The sequence below is a fragment of the Cutaneotrichosporon oleaginosum genome (assembly GCF_008065305.1).
Source record: "Cutaneotrichosporon oleaginosum strain ATCC 20508 chromosome Unknown ATCC20508_contig02, whole genome shotgun sequence".
NCBI lineage: Eukaryota > Fungi > Basidiomycota > Tremellomycetes > Trichosporonales > Trichosporonaceae > Cutaneotrichosporon > Cutaneotrichosporon oleaginosum.
In genome coordinates this window covers 378,298-394,660 of record NW_027072171.1, presented here as the reverse complement: position 1 = coordinate 394,660, position 16,363 = coordinate 378,298, and the positions used below count along the sequence as shown (strand labels likewise).

The window sequence follows — 16,363 nt, the reverse complement described above, 5'->3', positions numbered from 1 at the left end:
CTCCGCTGCATATATCCTCTCCGCAATCTACGCCCACTCACAGCATACCGAAGGCCGGCGCCGCCCAGCGTGACGAGCAACAGCGATTCGGCGTGCTGCCCACCAGGGGGCGCAGCCACCTGCAAGGCACCGCCGACGTGATCCGATGAACTGATAGCCACTGCCGAAGTGTAGCGGTTGCCGATAGGATCCGACCGAAGGGAGCCGATTCCGCCAGAGCATCGGGAATCGTGCGGGCGTATGCTCGTATAAGACCTGCGTTGCTGACTGCAGCTTAGCATACACTTCCGCATCAGCATCAAGCAAGCAACAATGGCCAACCGCTTCACCAAGCCCTCCGTTGTCATCGTCGGCTCGGGCGAGTTCGGCTCGACGACCGCTGTCGAGCTCCTCCGCTCCGGCAACTACTCGAGCGTGACTGTCCTCGACCGCCTGGCTCAGGTGCCGGCCGTCGACGCCGCCTCGACCGACATCAACAAGGTCGTGCGCTTCGACTACGCCGACGAGGAGTACGCCATTCTTGCTCACGAGGCGGTTCAGCGCTGGCTGCGCCCCGAGTGGAAGGGCATCTACTTCAAGTGCGCATCCGTGTAGCCTTCGCTGACCTCAGCACCGGCTGCCTCGTGCGCGGCCTCACCGACCCCCAGTCGCAGCGCATCTATAAGAACTCGTGCGACCTTGAGCCCCGCACCCGCCTCCTCCACGACCCCGAGGAGATCCGCAAGGTTCTCTCGCCCTCGGGCAAGGCCGTTATCGGTGAGAAGGCGCTCATCAAGTCATTCCACAACCCCCAGGGAGGATGGGTGCACGCCTCGGGAGCCATCAACAAGCTGTACGAGGATATCAAGTGGCTCGGCGGAAAGATTGTCACTGGCGCCGACGTGATTGAGCTCATCAAGAACGAGGACGGCAGCGACGTGGTCGGTGTCCGCTGCGCGGACGGCCGCGAGTTCAAGGCGGACAAGATCATCATGGCCATGGGTTCGTGGACCGGCGGCCACCCCGCCCTCCGCGGTGTCTTCCCCGAGAACCTCCTCGTGCCCACCGGCCAGACCGTCGCTGCCGTCCAGCTCACTCCCGAGGAGCACGCGCGGTACGCCGACATGCCGACGATCGCCAACCTCGAGGGCTCGGGCTACTACCAGTTCCCGCCCAACCAGACAGGCCTCGTGAAGTTCGCCATCCACGCCGGCGGCTACATCCTTCCTAACAACATCCCCCGCACCGCCGCCGACCCCAAGGCCGTTGACTACACCGCTAAGAACCGCGTGGGCTGGATTCCGCGACAGAGCTTCAAGAGCATGCGCGAGAAGTTTGCCGAGCTCTGGCCCGAGCTCGCCAAGAAGCCCATGGCCTTTACTCGCATGTGCTGGTACTCTGACACCCCCGACGGCAACTGGGTTATCGACTTTGCGCCGCAGTACCCGTCGCTCCTCATTGCGTCGGGCGGCGCCGGGCACGCGTTCAAGTTCCTGCCCGTCATGGGTGAGCTCATCAAGGGCCGCCTGGAGGGCCACCTCCCCGCCAACCTTGTCAAGAAGTGGGCGATCAACCGCGAGGTGCCACTCGTCGACCTCGACCGCGAGGGCCGTCCTGGCCGCCAGCCCCTTGTTCTCGGCGACCTCACCACCCTCGAGGAGTTGGGACCTCTGGCGCCCAACGCCGAAAAGCGCGAGTCGCGCCTGTAAGATAGTGATAGTGGTCACATAGAGCCGACGAGAGCCGGGATCGCATGGATTGTAGGGATAATGCATAAGACGTCATCATGGAAAGGGCGGGAGGACTGTGCGAGCTGGGCGCCTGTGCTCTACCTGGCACTCCGCGTACCGCTAAAAGAGAAGCTTGCAGGTGGGCAACTGCTGCAGTGTTCTGTCATGTGTACTGCATCGCGCAAGTCAGCTGTCCTGTTGAACTGTTGAGCAACATGGCTGTGCCTAGGCATATCATGTGCAGCCAGAGTTTGTCGTCGTTAGCTTCAGAAGGCGCCGATGTGGTGGCCGGAAGTCAACCTCCCAGCCTGGCCGATCTCGGACCGACAGACTTCCGCTCGCTCCTTGCCCCGAAAGATGCCGACAACACCCGTTGACTGATAACACCTCTGTCAACAACTTTCTGTCACTCACGATCTAGCAAGCAAGCATGCCTCGCGCCAGCGCAAGTGGCGAGCCTCCCCGGCATCAGCGAACCTACCGGGCGTGCACAGCGTGCCGTGCCGCTAAATTACGGTGCGACCTCGGCCCCGTCGACGCCCCCGAGGACCTGCCGTGCCGCCGCTGCCGACGCACAGGTCGCAAGTGCGAGTTCACCGAGTCTTATCAGCGGAAGCGGTCACGCACGGACAGGTGAGTAATATATTCGCATGTGCTAAAGCAGTGCGCTCTCGGGAAGTGCGGCCCCAGCATCAGGAAGCACGCCGCGCGCCCGCTTCGACGATGCGCAGCCGCGGTATGAGGAGCGCCGCACGCGGCCCGATGACCCGCCGCCCCGCCTCGACCTCGTGGGGGGCAATCTTGAGACGCCTGCGGACGCGCTGCGCCTCCTGTCCTCCGTGTCGGCCCAACAGCCTGCCACTTCTGAGGCGGCGCTTGCGCATACGTACGACCCAGCCTTGGAGGGCGAGGTGTGGAACCGCTGGTCACCTGTCCGGGAGGGCCTCCTGACAAGCGGCGAAGCTGGCGCCCTTGTGGGCTTCTACGCCCGCAACATCAACCCCTGCCATCCCGTGGTATCGGTCGAGCTGTTTGACGATCCCTCGCTCCTCCTCCAAGAGCCGCTGCTCGTGGGCGCAATCACATGTACTGCGGCACGCTATGCGGACCTTGGGCCAAGCTTCGACGCGCGCGAGCCCAGTCGAGCCCGCGTAGTACAGGCCCGCATTGTCGAGTGGCTTCTTGGCCGGATCGCGCGCCTTGTCATGGGCTCCAGCTCTATGCGGACTATCGGGACAGTGGAAGCGTTGCTGATTCTCAGCGAGTGGCCGCCTCGCTCGATGCTGGTCGAGGACAGCGTGGGCGATGCGTGCCCAAGCAGCGCCTGCAAGCACCAAGATGACGTGGCGTGGACTAATGTGGCGCTCGCCGTGCGAATTGCACAGGAGGTCGGGTTGCACGACGAGACAACATACTTGCCCGTCAACACTTCCGACTGGCAGACACGGCGAAGAGTGCATGTATGGATCCGTGAGTGCCACCAGGGCCGCGAATCTTCGCTGATGATAGAATGTATGAGCGCCGACCAGCAGTGGGTACCAAGCCTAGAGTGAAGCGGAGCTGACCGAAGCATCGCTGGCCGTCTGGGACGAGACTCACTGATATCAACAAGTGCGTAGCCTCACGACCCGACTGATAGCAGAAATGGCCACGAGCTGGTGGGACCAGTTCTTCCTCATGTCCTGCGAGCGACTGGATCACAGGGCGCAACCCATCCCCCGCGCCCGCCCCTTCTGGCGCCAGTCTCGCGTTAATGCGGAGCACGCGCACGTCATCGCTGTCTGTCACCAAACGCTGTATCCCTCCCCGGCGGTGACGGCGGACCTCATCCGCACAGGGAGATTCCAAAGCTTCCTTGACCGGCTCAAGCCCGAGTTGGATCATCTGTGGACGTGGGCGACAGGCGGGCTCGACTCAGATGCGGACGGGGCCGTGCGATCACCAGATCAGCGAAGGAGCGTGGATATCAATCGCATTTTCTGGCGCATTGACCACGACTACGTTCGGTGAGTAAGCCATCAACGCTATGCTGACGTCAGATTATATGCCAACGCCATTGCGATGCGTGCTGCCGTCTCACGCCTGCTTCGTGGTGCACCTATGCCCGGGCAACGCACGCCAGGCGGCGAGCGTATTATGGCAACCACCGTGATCATCTCCGTCGAAGGCTTGCAAATGATCGAGGCTGTGGACTCAGCCGTCGCCCTCCTGGAACATGGTATTGAGTGCCATCGTCGCGGCGTCCTTCGCTTCTGCCCTGGACGGACGTTCCAGCGTATTGTACGGTAATGCCTGGCCTCGCTGACCACAGCTATTCGCCGCCGTCTTCCTCATGAAGGCGCTCTCGCACGGCGCCGTTGCGGAAAAAGAACCAGCGGTGCTCGACCTGCAGCATCAGATGCTGACATGCTTCCGCGAAGCTGCAGTAGACGACGAGCACATCGCAGCAGAAATCGCGCGGCTGCTCGAGAAGGTGTTCCCCGCCCTGCCTACCCTGCCTCCCCCAACTCTCCCCGCTATGCCCCTCCCAGCCGACCCCGAACTGGAACAGAGCAGCAGTTTCGACCTCGGTGTCGGTCTCGGAAGCGACGCAGCGCCAGAAGAAGACGTCTTCGCCAATTGGGGCTTCGATCCCGTGCTCATTCTTAATGAAATGGATGCGTTCATCCAGACTATGGACAGATAGGGCCTATATGCATTCGACTCGCTCGGCAGGGCTATTACAGGAACAGACCACGTGAACCGGACGAGACCGATGGGCACCGCCGAGACCGCCGCAACTCCGGCCTCCGGCGTCGGGGCGCTGCGAACAGCGCCGAGTGTTCTGCGTTTCACTATACTTCTTACATGTGCGCAACGACGCCCCGCACCTCGCCGCGGGTTACAATATATTCATCAGAAGTAACAACCTCGGACGACATCGGTCACTTGTCGTCTTAATCAGCCAATTTTCAGCCCCCGATACCCCCACTCGGCATCTCCGCCGAAATCCATCATCCCATCGCATGACTCCGCCAGGCGAGAAAGCGGCGCCACCGGCGCCGTCAGCGCCCGCGACACCGACATCAGTGCCCGAGTACGACGAGTACAAGGGCAAGGAGGCGGGGATACCGGACGCAGAAGGTCTCGCATCATCAAGCGACCCGGACGACGTGCCGCTCGACCGTGAACCCGAAGACCACCGTGACTACCCCGACGGCGGGTATGGCTGGGTCATTGTGCTGTGTGGTTTTCTGGTGCGTTGTCCTCTTTACTTTTCTGACACCAGCTCAACTTCTCAACATGGGGCGTCAACACGGCGTTCGGCATCTACCTCGCGTACGACTTGGAGAATAACCAGTTCTCGGGGGCGCGCGACATCGACTTCGCGTTCATCGGCTCGCTCTCGCTCTCGCTCGCACTGGCCGTGGCGCCCTTTTCAAACTTCCTCGCGCGCACGTACCACTGGCGCTACCCATTGTTGGCGGGAAGCGTGTGCGTCACGGCCGGCCAGATCCTCGCCGGCTTCTGCACGGCCATCTGGCAGCTGTACCTCACGCAGGGGGTGCTCTTCGCCATCGGGCTGGGCATGACGATGGTCGTCTCGGGCCCTATCGTGACGCAGTGGTTCGGGATGAAGCGCGCATTTGCGGTTGGCATTGTGTCGGCCGGGAGCGGCGGCGGCGCGCTCTTCTTCTCGAACATCACGCGCCTCACTCTCGCGCACCTCGACCGTCGCTGGGCGTGTGTGATCAACGGCTGTGTCTCTGCGGCGGGGCTCATCCCCGCCGTGCTGTTCTTCAGGACGCGCTCGACCAAACTCAAGGTGCGCTTTGAGCCGTTCCAGCTGTCGTTCTTCAAGAACCCCGGCTTCATCTGCATGTGCTTCTGGGGCGGGTTCATCCTCTTCGCCTACGCGATCGGCATCTACACGATCCCGCTGTACGCCGTCCAGGGACTGGGGATGACGCAGAAGGACGGCTCGACGCTCCAGTCGCTCCTTGCTGTGGGGCAAATCGTGGGGCGGCCGCTCTCAGGCTACTTCCTTGACAAGATTGGGCGGTTCAACGGCGCGATCGTCACGACATTGATTGCGTCCATCTCGTGTCTTGCCGTGTGGCTCGTCGCGCAGAACTTCTCTGTCCTCGCCTTCGCCGCATTCCTGCAGGGCGCGAGCTCGGGCGTCTTCTGGTCGACATGTCAGGCCTTGCTCACGGACCTTGTGGGCATCCGTGACATGGCAAGTGCGCTCTCGATGCTGTGGTTCAGCATCGTCGCGCCGGGTATTGTTTCGCAGCCGATCGCGATCTGGCTGACAAATTACTCGCGCGACACGCTCGGCCGTACAGGCACCTCGGCGTTCCAATACGGAATCGTGTTCGCCGGCCTGGCGTTCTTTGCCTCAGCCGTGTCCCTGTATGGCACCAAGCGATACATACAGGGCAACTGGAAGCTGTGGCGGAGGTGCTAGTAGAGACTCGTTAGATCTGTATAACACAATGCATTGTTCAGGCATGGGTGATCGTGGCTCAGTGTCCGCCCGGCCGAGGGCTGCTATGATCTATGAAAGTGTCCTAGAGGAGGAGAGCGAGGGCGGGGAGGAAGATGGCCGCGGAGACGCCGAGACGCGCTCCGGAGCTGTTCTTGTTGCCCTGCTGAGTGCTTGGCGACGTCTTGGCCGACTGGGCGGCGGCAGAGCCGGTCGCATTGGCGGCGACGGACGCGCTACCAGTGGAGGGCACGGCCGAGGTCGGGTTGGCCGACGAGGCGCTGGCGACGAGCGCTGTCTGGACCTGGCCGACGTTCATGGCGGAGAGGACGGGACCCTGGTTGCCATTGGCATTCTGGTACCACTGGAGCCCGTAAGCGTCGGGGGCGGTGAGGACGGTCCACCCGTTCTCCTTCATGAGGGGGTACGAGTTGAGGAAGACCTGGACGGTGTTGTTGTTGAGCTCGTGCTCGAGCGGCACGATGCCGGGGCTCTTGGGGCCGGTGATGAAGCCGCGCATGACCTCGTCGACAGAGTCGACGGTCGTGTTCGCGGTTCCGATCTTCCAGTCATTCGTGTCCTTGTTCCACACGACCGTCTCCATCCCGAACACCTGCTTGGCAATGGCGCGGACGCGGTTGTCGACGTCGCCGTAGGGCGGGCGCCAGAAGGCGGGTAGGCGCCCGCCCGTCAGGTCCGAGATGATCTGCATGGTCCATCCGAGCTCACCGAGGACCTCCTCGTTCGACAGCGTAGTCATCATGGGGTGTGCCCAGGTGTGCACGGCAATGTGGCCACCCTGGTTGAACGCCTCCTGCATTGTCTTTGGCCAGCTCTGGATGTTGGACCCGATCATGAAGTGCGTGGCGTTCTTCTCGATCTGGTTGCTCCGGAGGAAATCGTAGAGGCGCGGCGAGTCCTGCGTGGGCCCGTCGTCGAAGTTGAGGAGCCAGGTGCCGTTGGGCGCCTCGAAGAAGTCGGACTTGGCGATGCAGCCCCATGTGAACGAGCAGATGTCGGGATTGTTACCGCCCTTGTCGATGCCGTCGTATCCTGACCCGCCGTTCGACTGAGACTTGGTCGCGACAGGGTTGTTTGCGGGGAGCTGGATCGAGTTGAGCTTGTCCTTCCACGCCTGGGGGACGGTTGTCCCGTTCGGCGTCTTCCAGTTGGGCGGGTAGTGACTTGCAAAGTCTGGGTCAGCGGCACACAGACGACAGCTCACCAGGTGCGTTGGGATCGGGGACGGGGCCATCGCGCTTGAACAGTGCAGCGAAGGGGGTATCCCGGGGCTGGAAGGTCGGAAGGGTGCTCGCAGCCGCGAGCGGAAGCGCCAGAAGTGAAATGAGCATCGTGATCAGGCGGCGGGGGTGAGGAAAGAGTGTCTAGGGGGTCAGAGAGCAGACGAAAACGGGCCGGAGAATCGCAGGTGCGACGGCGCTGCTATATACTGTGCAGCGGCGGGGGACGTGAGCGATAAGAGTGAAAGTGAGAGTGAGAGTGAGAGTGAGAGCGAGCGCTGTAGGGACCAGCCACTCGGCCGTCAGCTGTTAAAGCATGCTTGCTCGGACTGGCGGAGGGAGCGTGCCTTCGCGCCTCTAGCCACGAGCCAAAAGATGGACGACAAGAGGACAGGGAATAGTGAATGGTTTCGGTGCTATTTCTGGATGAGTATCCAAACAAGCTCGCGTTTCCTCTTGCGGCTCTCGTACCAGCTCACGCGCCAGATCGCGCGCCGCCTGCGGCGCCAGTAGTTCGCGTCGCTATTCTTTCAGAACCTGTTTCCCAGGGAGCCTGCGCCTGCTGGTCCTGTGCTGACGTCAAGCACTGCAGCGTGCTGTTCTGGGAACAGACGGAGAATGCGATCAGGGCGTGCGGATGCCAAAAGACTCAAAACACTCCGCACTGGCTGGCGTTAGTCCACCCGCCGCCGCCCACCCGCCGGCCCGCGCCCTGCCGCCGGCTCGCTGACCCTGCCCGCGCGCCGACGGGCATCGTCGAGATGCGCTATCCGTTGGAACGTAGATCGCAGGGACACACCGACGCCGACGTCGTCTTTGTTTGTGTGGGGTGTTGGTCCTCATGGTGTGCAAGCAATCCTGAAGCGGTGCGAACGATCCCGGCGGGGACGCTCGGCGCTACTGAGTTTCCTACTCTCCGCTGGGAGCTGCGTACGCTGAGCTTTTGCTCCCACGAGGTCGCAAGCTCACGGGTTGTGCAGGTGACGCTGTTCGGGGCTGCGACCTGGTAATCTCGATTGGGCTTGGAAACTCGGGCCACATACCAGGTGCCTTGGTGCTAGTCGATCTCGTGAGGCACCTAATGTACGGCGGAAGCAATGAACTGCCACAGATATCCGTAAATACTATTCTCGGCGGAGATGGCTGTGTGTTTGAGATGATAAGTCGTGTGGTCTGTGTTGCCACGGGTAAAGCCGAACACATCTGCATCGGTCTTCAGTAGCCCGGTGTGCACTGCACGTACAGATATAGACGCACAACAGATGGTGCCAGCCTCGAATCTCATCAGTCGATACATGCGCGCCCTCACACAACGCTGCGCTTTTGAAGCCCACCCTCAGGTCGCCGCACGATTGCTCCCGTCCAACGTCATGTGGCAGGCTGGCTTCTCACGCCTCAACATGGAGCGTGTAATCCTTCTAGTCGTCATGGGAGATTTGCAGAACAGCGAGCGAGCCGGCCTACACTTTCACGCGGATGTGGTCGGCCAGGCACTGCTCACTCGTCATGCACAGGCCTTAATGGGAGCAGCGGGAACTTGGGGCTTGGGTGGTGGTTGGAAAGGATGAACTGGGAGGTTGGTACAGCTAGCTGGCAGGCAGGTGCGGGGATGTCGATTCTGAACTGCATTGCTCTGACACTGAATTAGCAGTGCAGGCAAAGCGTTCCGCGCGCCGTCGGAACCAAACCCCATCAGAGACATCATCTCATTGCTGAGCTTCGGTGAGTGAGGGTCGAGAAGATGGAGTCTCAGCGCAAGACATTGGGACTGAGACAGTTGATCTCTGTTCCAAATGGGTGAAGCCACAAGCAAAGAGCAAGGCGCATCCGGTCCGCTTGTGTCAGTGATCTGTCGACGGAGCCGCGTGAAGCCGTCCGCCTCCGGTGCCAAGGAGAGTATTCCGCGAATGCCCATTAGCCGCACTCATTGTCCGTGCTCACAGGTGACCCGCTTCAGGCCGTGCACTCTCCTCGACACATACCGGACGCACACGGCAGCATTGACAACACGGCAGCTCTGATGACGCCGAGAACGTCCGACGGCAAGAGATAACTGATCTTGAGTATCTACAGCCCGCCGTTTGCCGTGGCACGGTTCTAATCTCCCACAACAGGCGGCGAACAATGTGTAGCTCCCTACCAAGCAAGGCTGGGCATTGACCGGCAACCGCACCGAAGAGACGGTTATCGACGGTTAACCGTCGATAACCGCTGCCGTCCGGTGGCGGCATTGGCATCTCCCCGAAGTTTTTGCCGCTCACGTGCACATCGTTTTGATGAGGTCAGCACTCGTACCTCTCTCTCTGAGACGTAGGCGGGAGATGGGGGTCAATGGAGATGGCCCGCCACCCGAAACGCCGGACCTCTGCCGTCAATACCCACGCCCAGCCCGGCCGAACATTCCATAGCAAGTGCCGAGACGAGGGGAGACACTCACGACCGGACTGGCACCCCGCAATGCTGACCTCGCCGGACCGAGGGCCGGCGAGCAACCTGCAGACTTGCAATGCACCTCCGCTCTACATGTCTTATAACCCCAGACAGGGCGCCCCGCTGAGCCCCATCACCAACTTTTCCTCTTCACACTCCACCATGACAGCCTCGATCAAAGAGCCGGTGTCGTACTCTGAGCACGCGGACGCCGAGTCGGCCAACGTCAAGGCGCTGGACGCGCTCGCGGCCGGCGAGCACGTGCACCTGACGCAGGAGGACGTGAGTGGTCCCCACGATGAGCCGCGCTGATGACAGAACGACCGCATCCGGCGCAAGACGGACAAGCGCATCTTGACCATCCTGATCTGGGTCTACTTCCTGCAGATCCTCGACAAGAGTGTGCTCGGCCTGGGCAACGTCTGGGGCTTGAGCGCAGACACCAACCTCAAAGGCCAGGACTACTCTACGATCGCGAGCATCAACGCGATCGCGCAGCTCGCGTGGCAGCCCTTCTCGTCGTACCTCCTCGTGCGCGTGCCCGCGCGCCCCCTCATGACCGGCATGGTGTTTGGCTGGGGCGTCGCCGCGACATGCATGGCCGCAGCCCACAACTTCGGCGGGCTGCTCGCCACGCGCTTCCTGCTCGGCCTGTTTGAGGCCGGGTGTCTCCCGCTCTTCGGCATGCTCACCGCCCAATGGTACCGGCGCGCGGAGCAGCCGTCGCGCGTCGCCGCGTGGTACAGCACGAACGGTCTCGCGACTGTCTTCGGCTCGTTCCTCTCGTGGGCGCTCGGCCACGTCAAGAGCGAGAGCATCCGTGCATGGCAGCTCATCTTCATCATCGTCGGCGTTATCACCGTGTTCTCCGCCCCGCTGGTATGGTACGTCCTCGACTCGGACATTGAGAGCGCCCGCTTCCTCGACGAACACGAGAAGGCGCAGGCCATCGAGCGCCTCCGCGCCAACAACACCGGCACAGGCTCGCGCGAGTACAAGTGGAACCAGGTGTGGGAGATGGCGTACGACCCCAAGTCGTGGCTGTGGCTGTTCATGAGCTTGCTGCTCAACATCGGCGCCTCGGTCGCCAACGCCTTCGGACCTACCCTCATCAAGGGCTTCGGCTTTGACAAGGGCACCACCTCGCTCCTCAACATCCCCTTCGGCGTGCTCCAGTTCGTGGCGATCATCGTTGCGTCGTACGCCGCCCAGGTCTGGCGTCAGAAGGGCACCGTCCTCGCCATCTTTGTTGTGCCCGTCATCATCGGCCTCGCGCTCCTCTACACCCAGTCGACGCCCGAGGGCTTCAAGCAGGGGCCGGCGCTCGTGGGCTACTACCTCCTCTCGCCCCTGTACGGCGGCAACCCGCTCATCGTGACCTGGATGGCGGCCAATACCGGCGGCCAGACCAAGAAGTCCACAATCATGTCGCTCTACAACGCCGGCTCTGCGGCGGGCAACATTATCGGCCCCTTCCTCTTCGCCTCCAAGGACGCCCCGCAGGTAAGTGTTGCGAGATGGATTGTAGGGCTCCCACTGACCCACAGTACAAGCCTGGTGTCAAGATTGTCATGGGCATGTTCTGCGCGCTTCTCGTCATCATCGGGATGCAGGTGGTCGTGCTCTTCTTCCTTAACAAGCAGCGGCAGCGTCAGCGCGTGGCCAACGGCAAGCCGCAGTTTATCAAGGACACGTCGATGAGCTCCAAGTGGGAGGCGCACGAGGACGTGCAGGATGCCACCGACGGCGTGCGGCTCGGCCAGAACGCCCTGCTCGACCTCACCGACTTCCAGAACGACGAGATGGTGTATGTGTATTAGACTAGAATGGGCTGTACGAGTGGGAGTGGGGGTTCTATGAATCACTAGGTTATCATCCTTTTCGCGTGACACGGTACATGTATTGTCCGCTCTCACCTTCACACACTCACGCAATACTGCGCCTGCAGCATGCGTATGGACTCGGCAGCTTGTGCTGCAGCCGGCCATGTCTCCGCGAGCTCCGTGAGTGCCTGATGCCCGTACGCGAGGGACCCGAGGGCGACGCCCACAGCAGCGGGTTCAGCGGGCACCAGTCCCGAGGCTTCAAACACGAGGATTGTCGAGGCGTGGTAAATGCAGCTGGCATTAGTCGGTGGGGGTGGCGGGGCCTTGGCTATCCCAGCAGCTACACTCACTCCTGGATATTACTTGGCGCCGCCCACATCCCGTGCTTGTCGCGGATGTAGTGGACCTGCTGGATGATTTGGGCGGCGGCGAGGAAACATGTGTCGAGCGCGTCCTCGAAGACGAGGCCGCCCCACTCGGGCCCCGTCAGGCCGCCGCGGGACGAGCGCTCGATGGCGTACGGCCGGAGGAGGTGGATTACGAGGGCGTTATACAGCGCAAAGAGGGTCACGACACTGGAGTCAGCGAGGGAAGCAGAGTGCCGCGAGGAGCCTGGAACTCACCTTGGACTGATGGGCTCCAACTCGTGTTCGGGCGGCGGCCACGCCAGACATGTGGGCATGTTCTCGCGCCACGCCTCGAGCTCTCGGCGGAGGCGGGCGACACACTCTGCGCGGGCACGCGCACTCATCCTTGTGCCGTGGTTGCAGCGCACGACCTGTAGCATGATGTGGCTTAGCACGCTGTGCCGCTGGAACGCGTGTGATGTGATGTGGCTCGGCGTCGGGTGCGGCCCGCACTCGCCGTGCAGGCGTGACTTGTGCTGCGTCGGCGTGTCGACGAAGGGGAGCATGGGGCGGGAATAGTAGGCTGCCCACCAGCCGCCTGCGGTCAGAGAAGCTACGGGGGAGACACACTGATGGCAAGACAGTACCCGTATACGTCCCGACGCGCCATGTCGAGCATACCGCGCAGCGGCTCCTTGATTGCCTTGAGCTGCTCGTCGCATTGCTGGTGTACGCGGAAGTCGGCAGCCATGAATGCCCCTTGGGCTGGCGTTAGCGCAGCGATGGGTAGGCGTACCATAAGCCTGGCCTCCTAGTTCGCTGAAGAAGTTAGCGTGTGTCTCAGCTGCATAGCATGGCCCTCCGTGCCTTGCCTTGCCTCGCCCGCCTTGACTCACTCAAGACTCATGTGCACATATGTCGCACATAGAAGCAACCACGCCATGATGGTCGACAACATCGGATTCGCGGTCTCCTTCTCCACCTCACGCCTGGCGGCGTCGAGGAACAGCATCCCGCGGTCCTTGAACCCCTGCCCATCCGCGAGGTAGCGGGTGTACACTGCTGGATCCCGACAATACCGCAGGCCAGTACACACGATCGCCATGTGCAGTGCGGGCGAGTAAAACGGGTTGCGGACCGCCTTCATCATGCTCTCGATGAAGAGCATCTTCCACGCATTCATGCCGAGGCTCAGCCCGTGCGTAAACGCGAGCTCGACGAGAAGGCGGTGCTGCTCCGTGTCGAGCGGGATGGGGAGGTACGTCGCTGAGCAGGGAAGGTAGTGCGCGGGGCCTTCGGGCGGGTGTGGGCGCACGAGGCGCACCGCGACGGGGCGGTAGAGCGTCGCCTCGGGGTTGGAGTGCAGCTCGCCTTTATCGGAGAGGACGAGCTCGCCGACGCCCCACGGGTCGTGTGCGTCGTCGGCGGGCTCGTCGAGTGCATCCCCGAGCGGTGTGAGCACCGCCATGGCGTCGTCGCGCACCAGCGACGATGCTTCCGACACAGACGGGCCGGGGGACGCCGACTTGTCGCCCGTGCCGGACCGCTCGGAGCGCCGCTTGTCCCCGTGCTCGGCGTACACGCACTCGCGACCCTGCTTGGCGCATGCGATGCATGCTGGGCGGTCGCCTGGTGTCAGGGGGAGATTGGCCGGGGGCAAGCTCGGCCGCGCCGGAGAACCGGAGATGGTGGGAGTGGGTCACATACCGCTGCACCGCGCCTTGCGCTTGCGGCACGACTCGCAGGCCTGGGAGACGTTGGTGCGGGAGGGATAGGGGCGGCCGATGCGTTCGACCTGCGGCTGCTCTGCTGGCATTGTGAAGGGTAGTGGCGAGGAGGGAGTGGCGAGTGGCGACGACGTGTGAAGGATGGGCGTTGGCCGCGCGTCGGAGATCGGCTGTGGCACATGACGTCAGCAAGTGGGGAGGCATTCCGCTCGAGATGGATGGACGCTTGTAGATATCAAAGTGCATGAAAGATGACAATGTTCATGAAACGAAGGACGGCTCGCTGCGACTGCATAGGAAGCTGCATTGGATACCTGAGAATAATACACTGCTGTACACGCGCACTAGAAACGACAGACGGAACTGCAAACCTCGACGGGCCCACTAGTTCTTCTCGCAACAGGCCTTGACGGTGACGCGGCGACACAGGCACGAGCTCTCGATCGGGACGTCGGCGCCAGCCACCGCCGTGTCGAGGTCGCGCTTGACTTTCTGCGCCTCGTCCGTGCGCCCCATGCGCACGAGACACTCATGGTACCCATGCAGCGCCCAAACATTGTTCGGGTGCTGGAGAGCGCGGGGCACGGTATCCGCCAGCCCGAGGTCTTCGGCATACGCCGCCGCGGCGGCCTGCACCTCGCCCTGCTCGAGAAGGAGCGCGCCGTACGCGTGCCGCGGCGGCTGCATCCACCCCCACGGCTCGGCGTATATGAGGTTATCGCTCAGCTTGATGCTGCGGCGCAGATGCGCAAATCCTTCCTCGACCGCGCCGGCGCGATAAGCGATTTCGCCGGACAGCATCTCCTCGGCGATGTCGAAGATGTCCTTCCACTGGTTCGGGAAAGCTTGGCGCGTGGGCTGGATGCGCGTGCGCGACGCACGGAAGGCGTCGCGCTCGGCCTCGGCTTCTGCCACCCGGTCCGTGAGGGCGAGCGCGAGCGCGCGCCCGTAATGCACCGTGGTGGTGGTGACGGTGTAAAACGCGCGGTCCTCGGGGAAGGGGAGGGAGAGGAGCGCGTCCCACCGCCCAAAGCGCACGAGCACGTGCACGCGGTACGTGAGGAAGCCCTCCATCCAGTCGGCGATGGGGGGGTTGGGCGTGCGCAAAAAGTCGTCGGGGAGGGCGCGCTCCATCCGCTCGCACGCGGCGAGGGCGGGCGCCTCCCGCCCCGCCATCATCGCCGCGTAGACGGCGAAGCTCGCGTTGTGTTGCGTGTAGAATTGGTAAAAGTCGCGCGCAAAGTGCGCGAGATACTTGTCGTCGGCGGCCATGGCGTCGGCCGCGCCCGAGAGCACACGCGCATAGTCGCCGACGAGCAGGTCGATGTGGCCCGGCATGTGCCGCAGGTGGCCCGCGTCCGGGACGAGGGCGCGGAGCGCGTCCGCGGGCGCGCGCGCGACTTCGGGCGTCGGCGAGAGCTCCATTAGGTGGATGTAGAGGTGGAGGAGGCCGGGGTGGGCCATGGCGCCGGGCGCGCCCAGCGCGCGCTCCAGCACCTCTTTGACGCGCAGCGTCTGCGAGTCTTCGCGCGGCGCGCCTGCCGTCAGCACTCCCTTCGTTTTACCCACCAGTATGCAAGTCCCAGAGCTGCCACGGCGCAAGCGCCATCATGCTGTCGGCATAGATGGCCGCGACGTCGAGTTGGTCGCCAAAGGCCTCGTACACGCCCGCCATAGCGGCGATATACGCGTGGTTCCACGCGGAGAAGTCCTCCGCCGTCCCCGCGTTAGCGGGGAAGCGCGCGGCGATCGCGCCTGCCAGCGCCTTCTCGAGCGGCCGCGTAGCGAGTTGGGTCGCGCGCACAGCCGCAGCATGTGCCATGGGCAGCACGGCCGCGAGCTCGTCGGGGGCAAACATCCCCCACCACTTGTTGTAGTTGGGTCCCGCGGCGTACGCGAGGCCCCAGTACGCCATGGCGCAGCTGGGATCCGTGTGGATCGCGTACCGGAAACAACGGACGGCTTCGGTGTGGTGGAAGCCATATGTCCAGTTCAGGCCGCGGTCGAACCATGTCTGCGCGGCGGAGGCGATGGGCAGCGAGTACGTGCCCAGGTCGTATTCGTAGGCGGCGGGGGGCTCGAGGCCGAAGGAGCTCTCTGGGTCTTGGGGAATTGTCATTGTGGCGAGGCGGATGGGGGCGTTGGTGAAGAGTGGACGTGACCGGCATTTATGGATGTCACTTGGCCGATCACGTGGGTGGGCGGCCAGAGCCGAATTCGAGCCGGTTCGGATCGCGCGCGGAGGCGAGCCGAAGAGGCTCGATCTGGTGTATTGGTATGGGGAATGGATCTGGCCTGTGTTGGGGCAGCGCTTGTCGTGTCTTCGGAGGTGATATCGTGTGCGGTCGTCAGCTGGCTAGATCTGTATGCGTGGTTGAGTAGAGGCCGAGGAGGCCAGATATAGATGCAAGTCATGGTGGTTGGGTGAGCGAGCACGCGAGGTCTGTCAGCATATGTATGCGTCGCCATGCTCGTCGATGGGACGGCCGTCGAGGCGGTGGGTTACAAGCGAGTAGTTGAGCGGCATCGTCAGATCGACACCTGCGCCGGCGGTGGTCGTGCGAGCTCGACGCTTGGTGCAGATGGTTGTTGTCTACGGCTCGGACGCTGAGATC

At 62.8% G+C, this 16,363-nt stretch overlaps 7 protein-coding genes across 7 annotated transcripts; 4 read left to right on the top strand and 3 right to left on the bottom strand.

The window, feature by feature from the left end:
- Positions 1–312: 312 nt before the first annotated feature.
- COLE_01852 (uncharacterized protein) lies at positions 313–1,688 on the top strand (the record flags this gene model as incomplete). Its single annotated transcript, XM_018421379.2, has 2 exons — positions 313–578; positions 611–1,688. The coding sequence occupies 2 exons, from the start codon at positions 313–315 to the stop codon at positions 1,686–1,688; spliced, it is 1,344 nt and encodes a 447-aa protein (XP_018278761.1).
- A 451-nt stretch (positions 1,689–2,139) lies between these two features.
- Positions 2,140–4,395, top strand: COLE_01851 (uncharacterized protein; the record flags this gene model as incomplete). The annotated part of the gene is made up of 7 exons (XM_018426684.1): positions 2,140–2,342; positions 2,374–3,179; positions 3,219–3,240; positions 3,280–3,320; positions 3,352–3,715; positions 3,749–3,989; positions 4,021–4,395. 7 exons carry the CDS (start codon positions 2,140–2,142, stop codon positions 4,393–4,395), a joined length of 2,052 nt encoding a protein of 683 aa, XP_018278760.1.
- Positions 4,396–4,714: 319 nt separating this feature from the next.
- On the top strand, positions 4,715–6,159 carry COLE_01850 (uncharacterized protein; the record flags this gene model as incomplete). The annotated part of the gene is made up of 2 exons (XM_018421378.2): positions 4,715–4,945; positions 4,978–6,159. The coding sequence occupies 2 exons, from the start codon at positions 4,715–4,717 to the stop codon at positions 6,157–6,159; spliced, it is 1,413 nt and encodes a 470-aa protein (XP_018278759.1).
- A 103-nt stretch (positions 6,160–6,262) lies between these two features.
- Positions 6,263–7,529, bottom strand: COLE_01849 (uncharacterized protein; the record flags this gene model as incomplete). The annotated part of the gene is made up of 2 exons (XM_018424987.1): positions 6,263–7,371; positions 7,403–7,529. 2 exons carry the CDS (start codon positions 7,527–7,529, stop codon positions 6,263–6,265), a joined length of 1,236 nt encoding a protein of 411 aa, XP_018278758.1.
- Positions 7,530–10,010: 2,481 nt separating this feature from the next.
- On the top strand, positions 10,011–11,668 carry COLE_01848 (uncharacterized protein; the record flags this gene model as incomplete). The annotated part of the gene is made up of 3 exons (XM_018425388.1): positions 10,011–10,130; positions 10,167–11,351; positions 11,396–11,668. The coding sequence occupies 3 exons, from the start codon at positions 10,011–10,013 to the stop codon at positions 11,666–11,668; spliced, it is 1,578 nt and encodes a 525-aa protein (XP_018278757.1).
- A 98-nt stretch (positions 11,669–11,766) lies between these two features.
- COLE_01847 (uncharacterized protein) lies at positions 11,767–13,837 on the bottom strand (the record flags this gene model as incomplete). Its single annotated transcript, XM_018423202.2, has 7 exons — positions 11,767–11,968; positions 12,025–12,249; positions 12,298–12,619; positions 12,652–12,786; positions 12,818–12,840; positions 12,918–13,650; positions 13,729–13,837. The coding sequence occupies 7 exons, from the start codon at positions 13,835–13,837 to the stop codon at positions 11,767–11,769; spliced, it is 1,749 nt and encodes a 582-aa protein (XP_018278756.1).
- Positions 13,838–14,132: 295 nt separating this feature from the next.
- COLE_01846 (uncharacterized protein) lies at positions 14,133–15,867 on the bottom strand (the record flags this gene model as incomplete). The annotated part of the gene is made up of 2 exons (XM_018423201.2): positions 14,133–15,286; positions 15,318–15,867. 2 exons carry the CDS (start codon positions 15,865–15,867, stop codon positions 14,133–14,135), a joined length of 1,704 nt encoding a protein of 567 aa, XP_018278755.1.
- Positions 15,868–16,363: the final 496 nt, after the last annotated feature.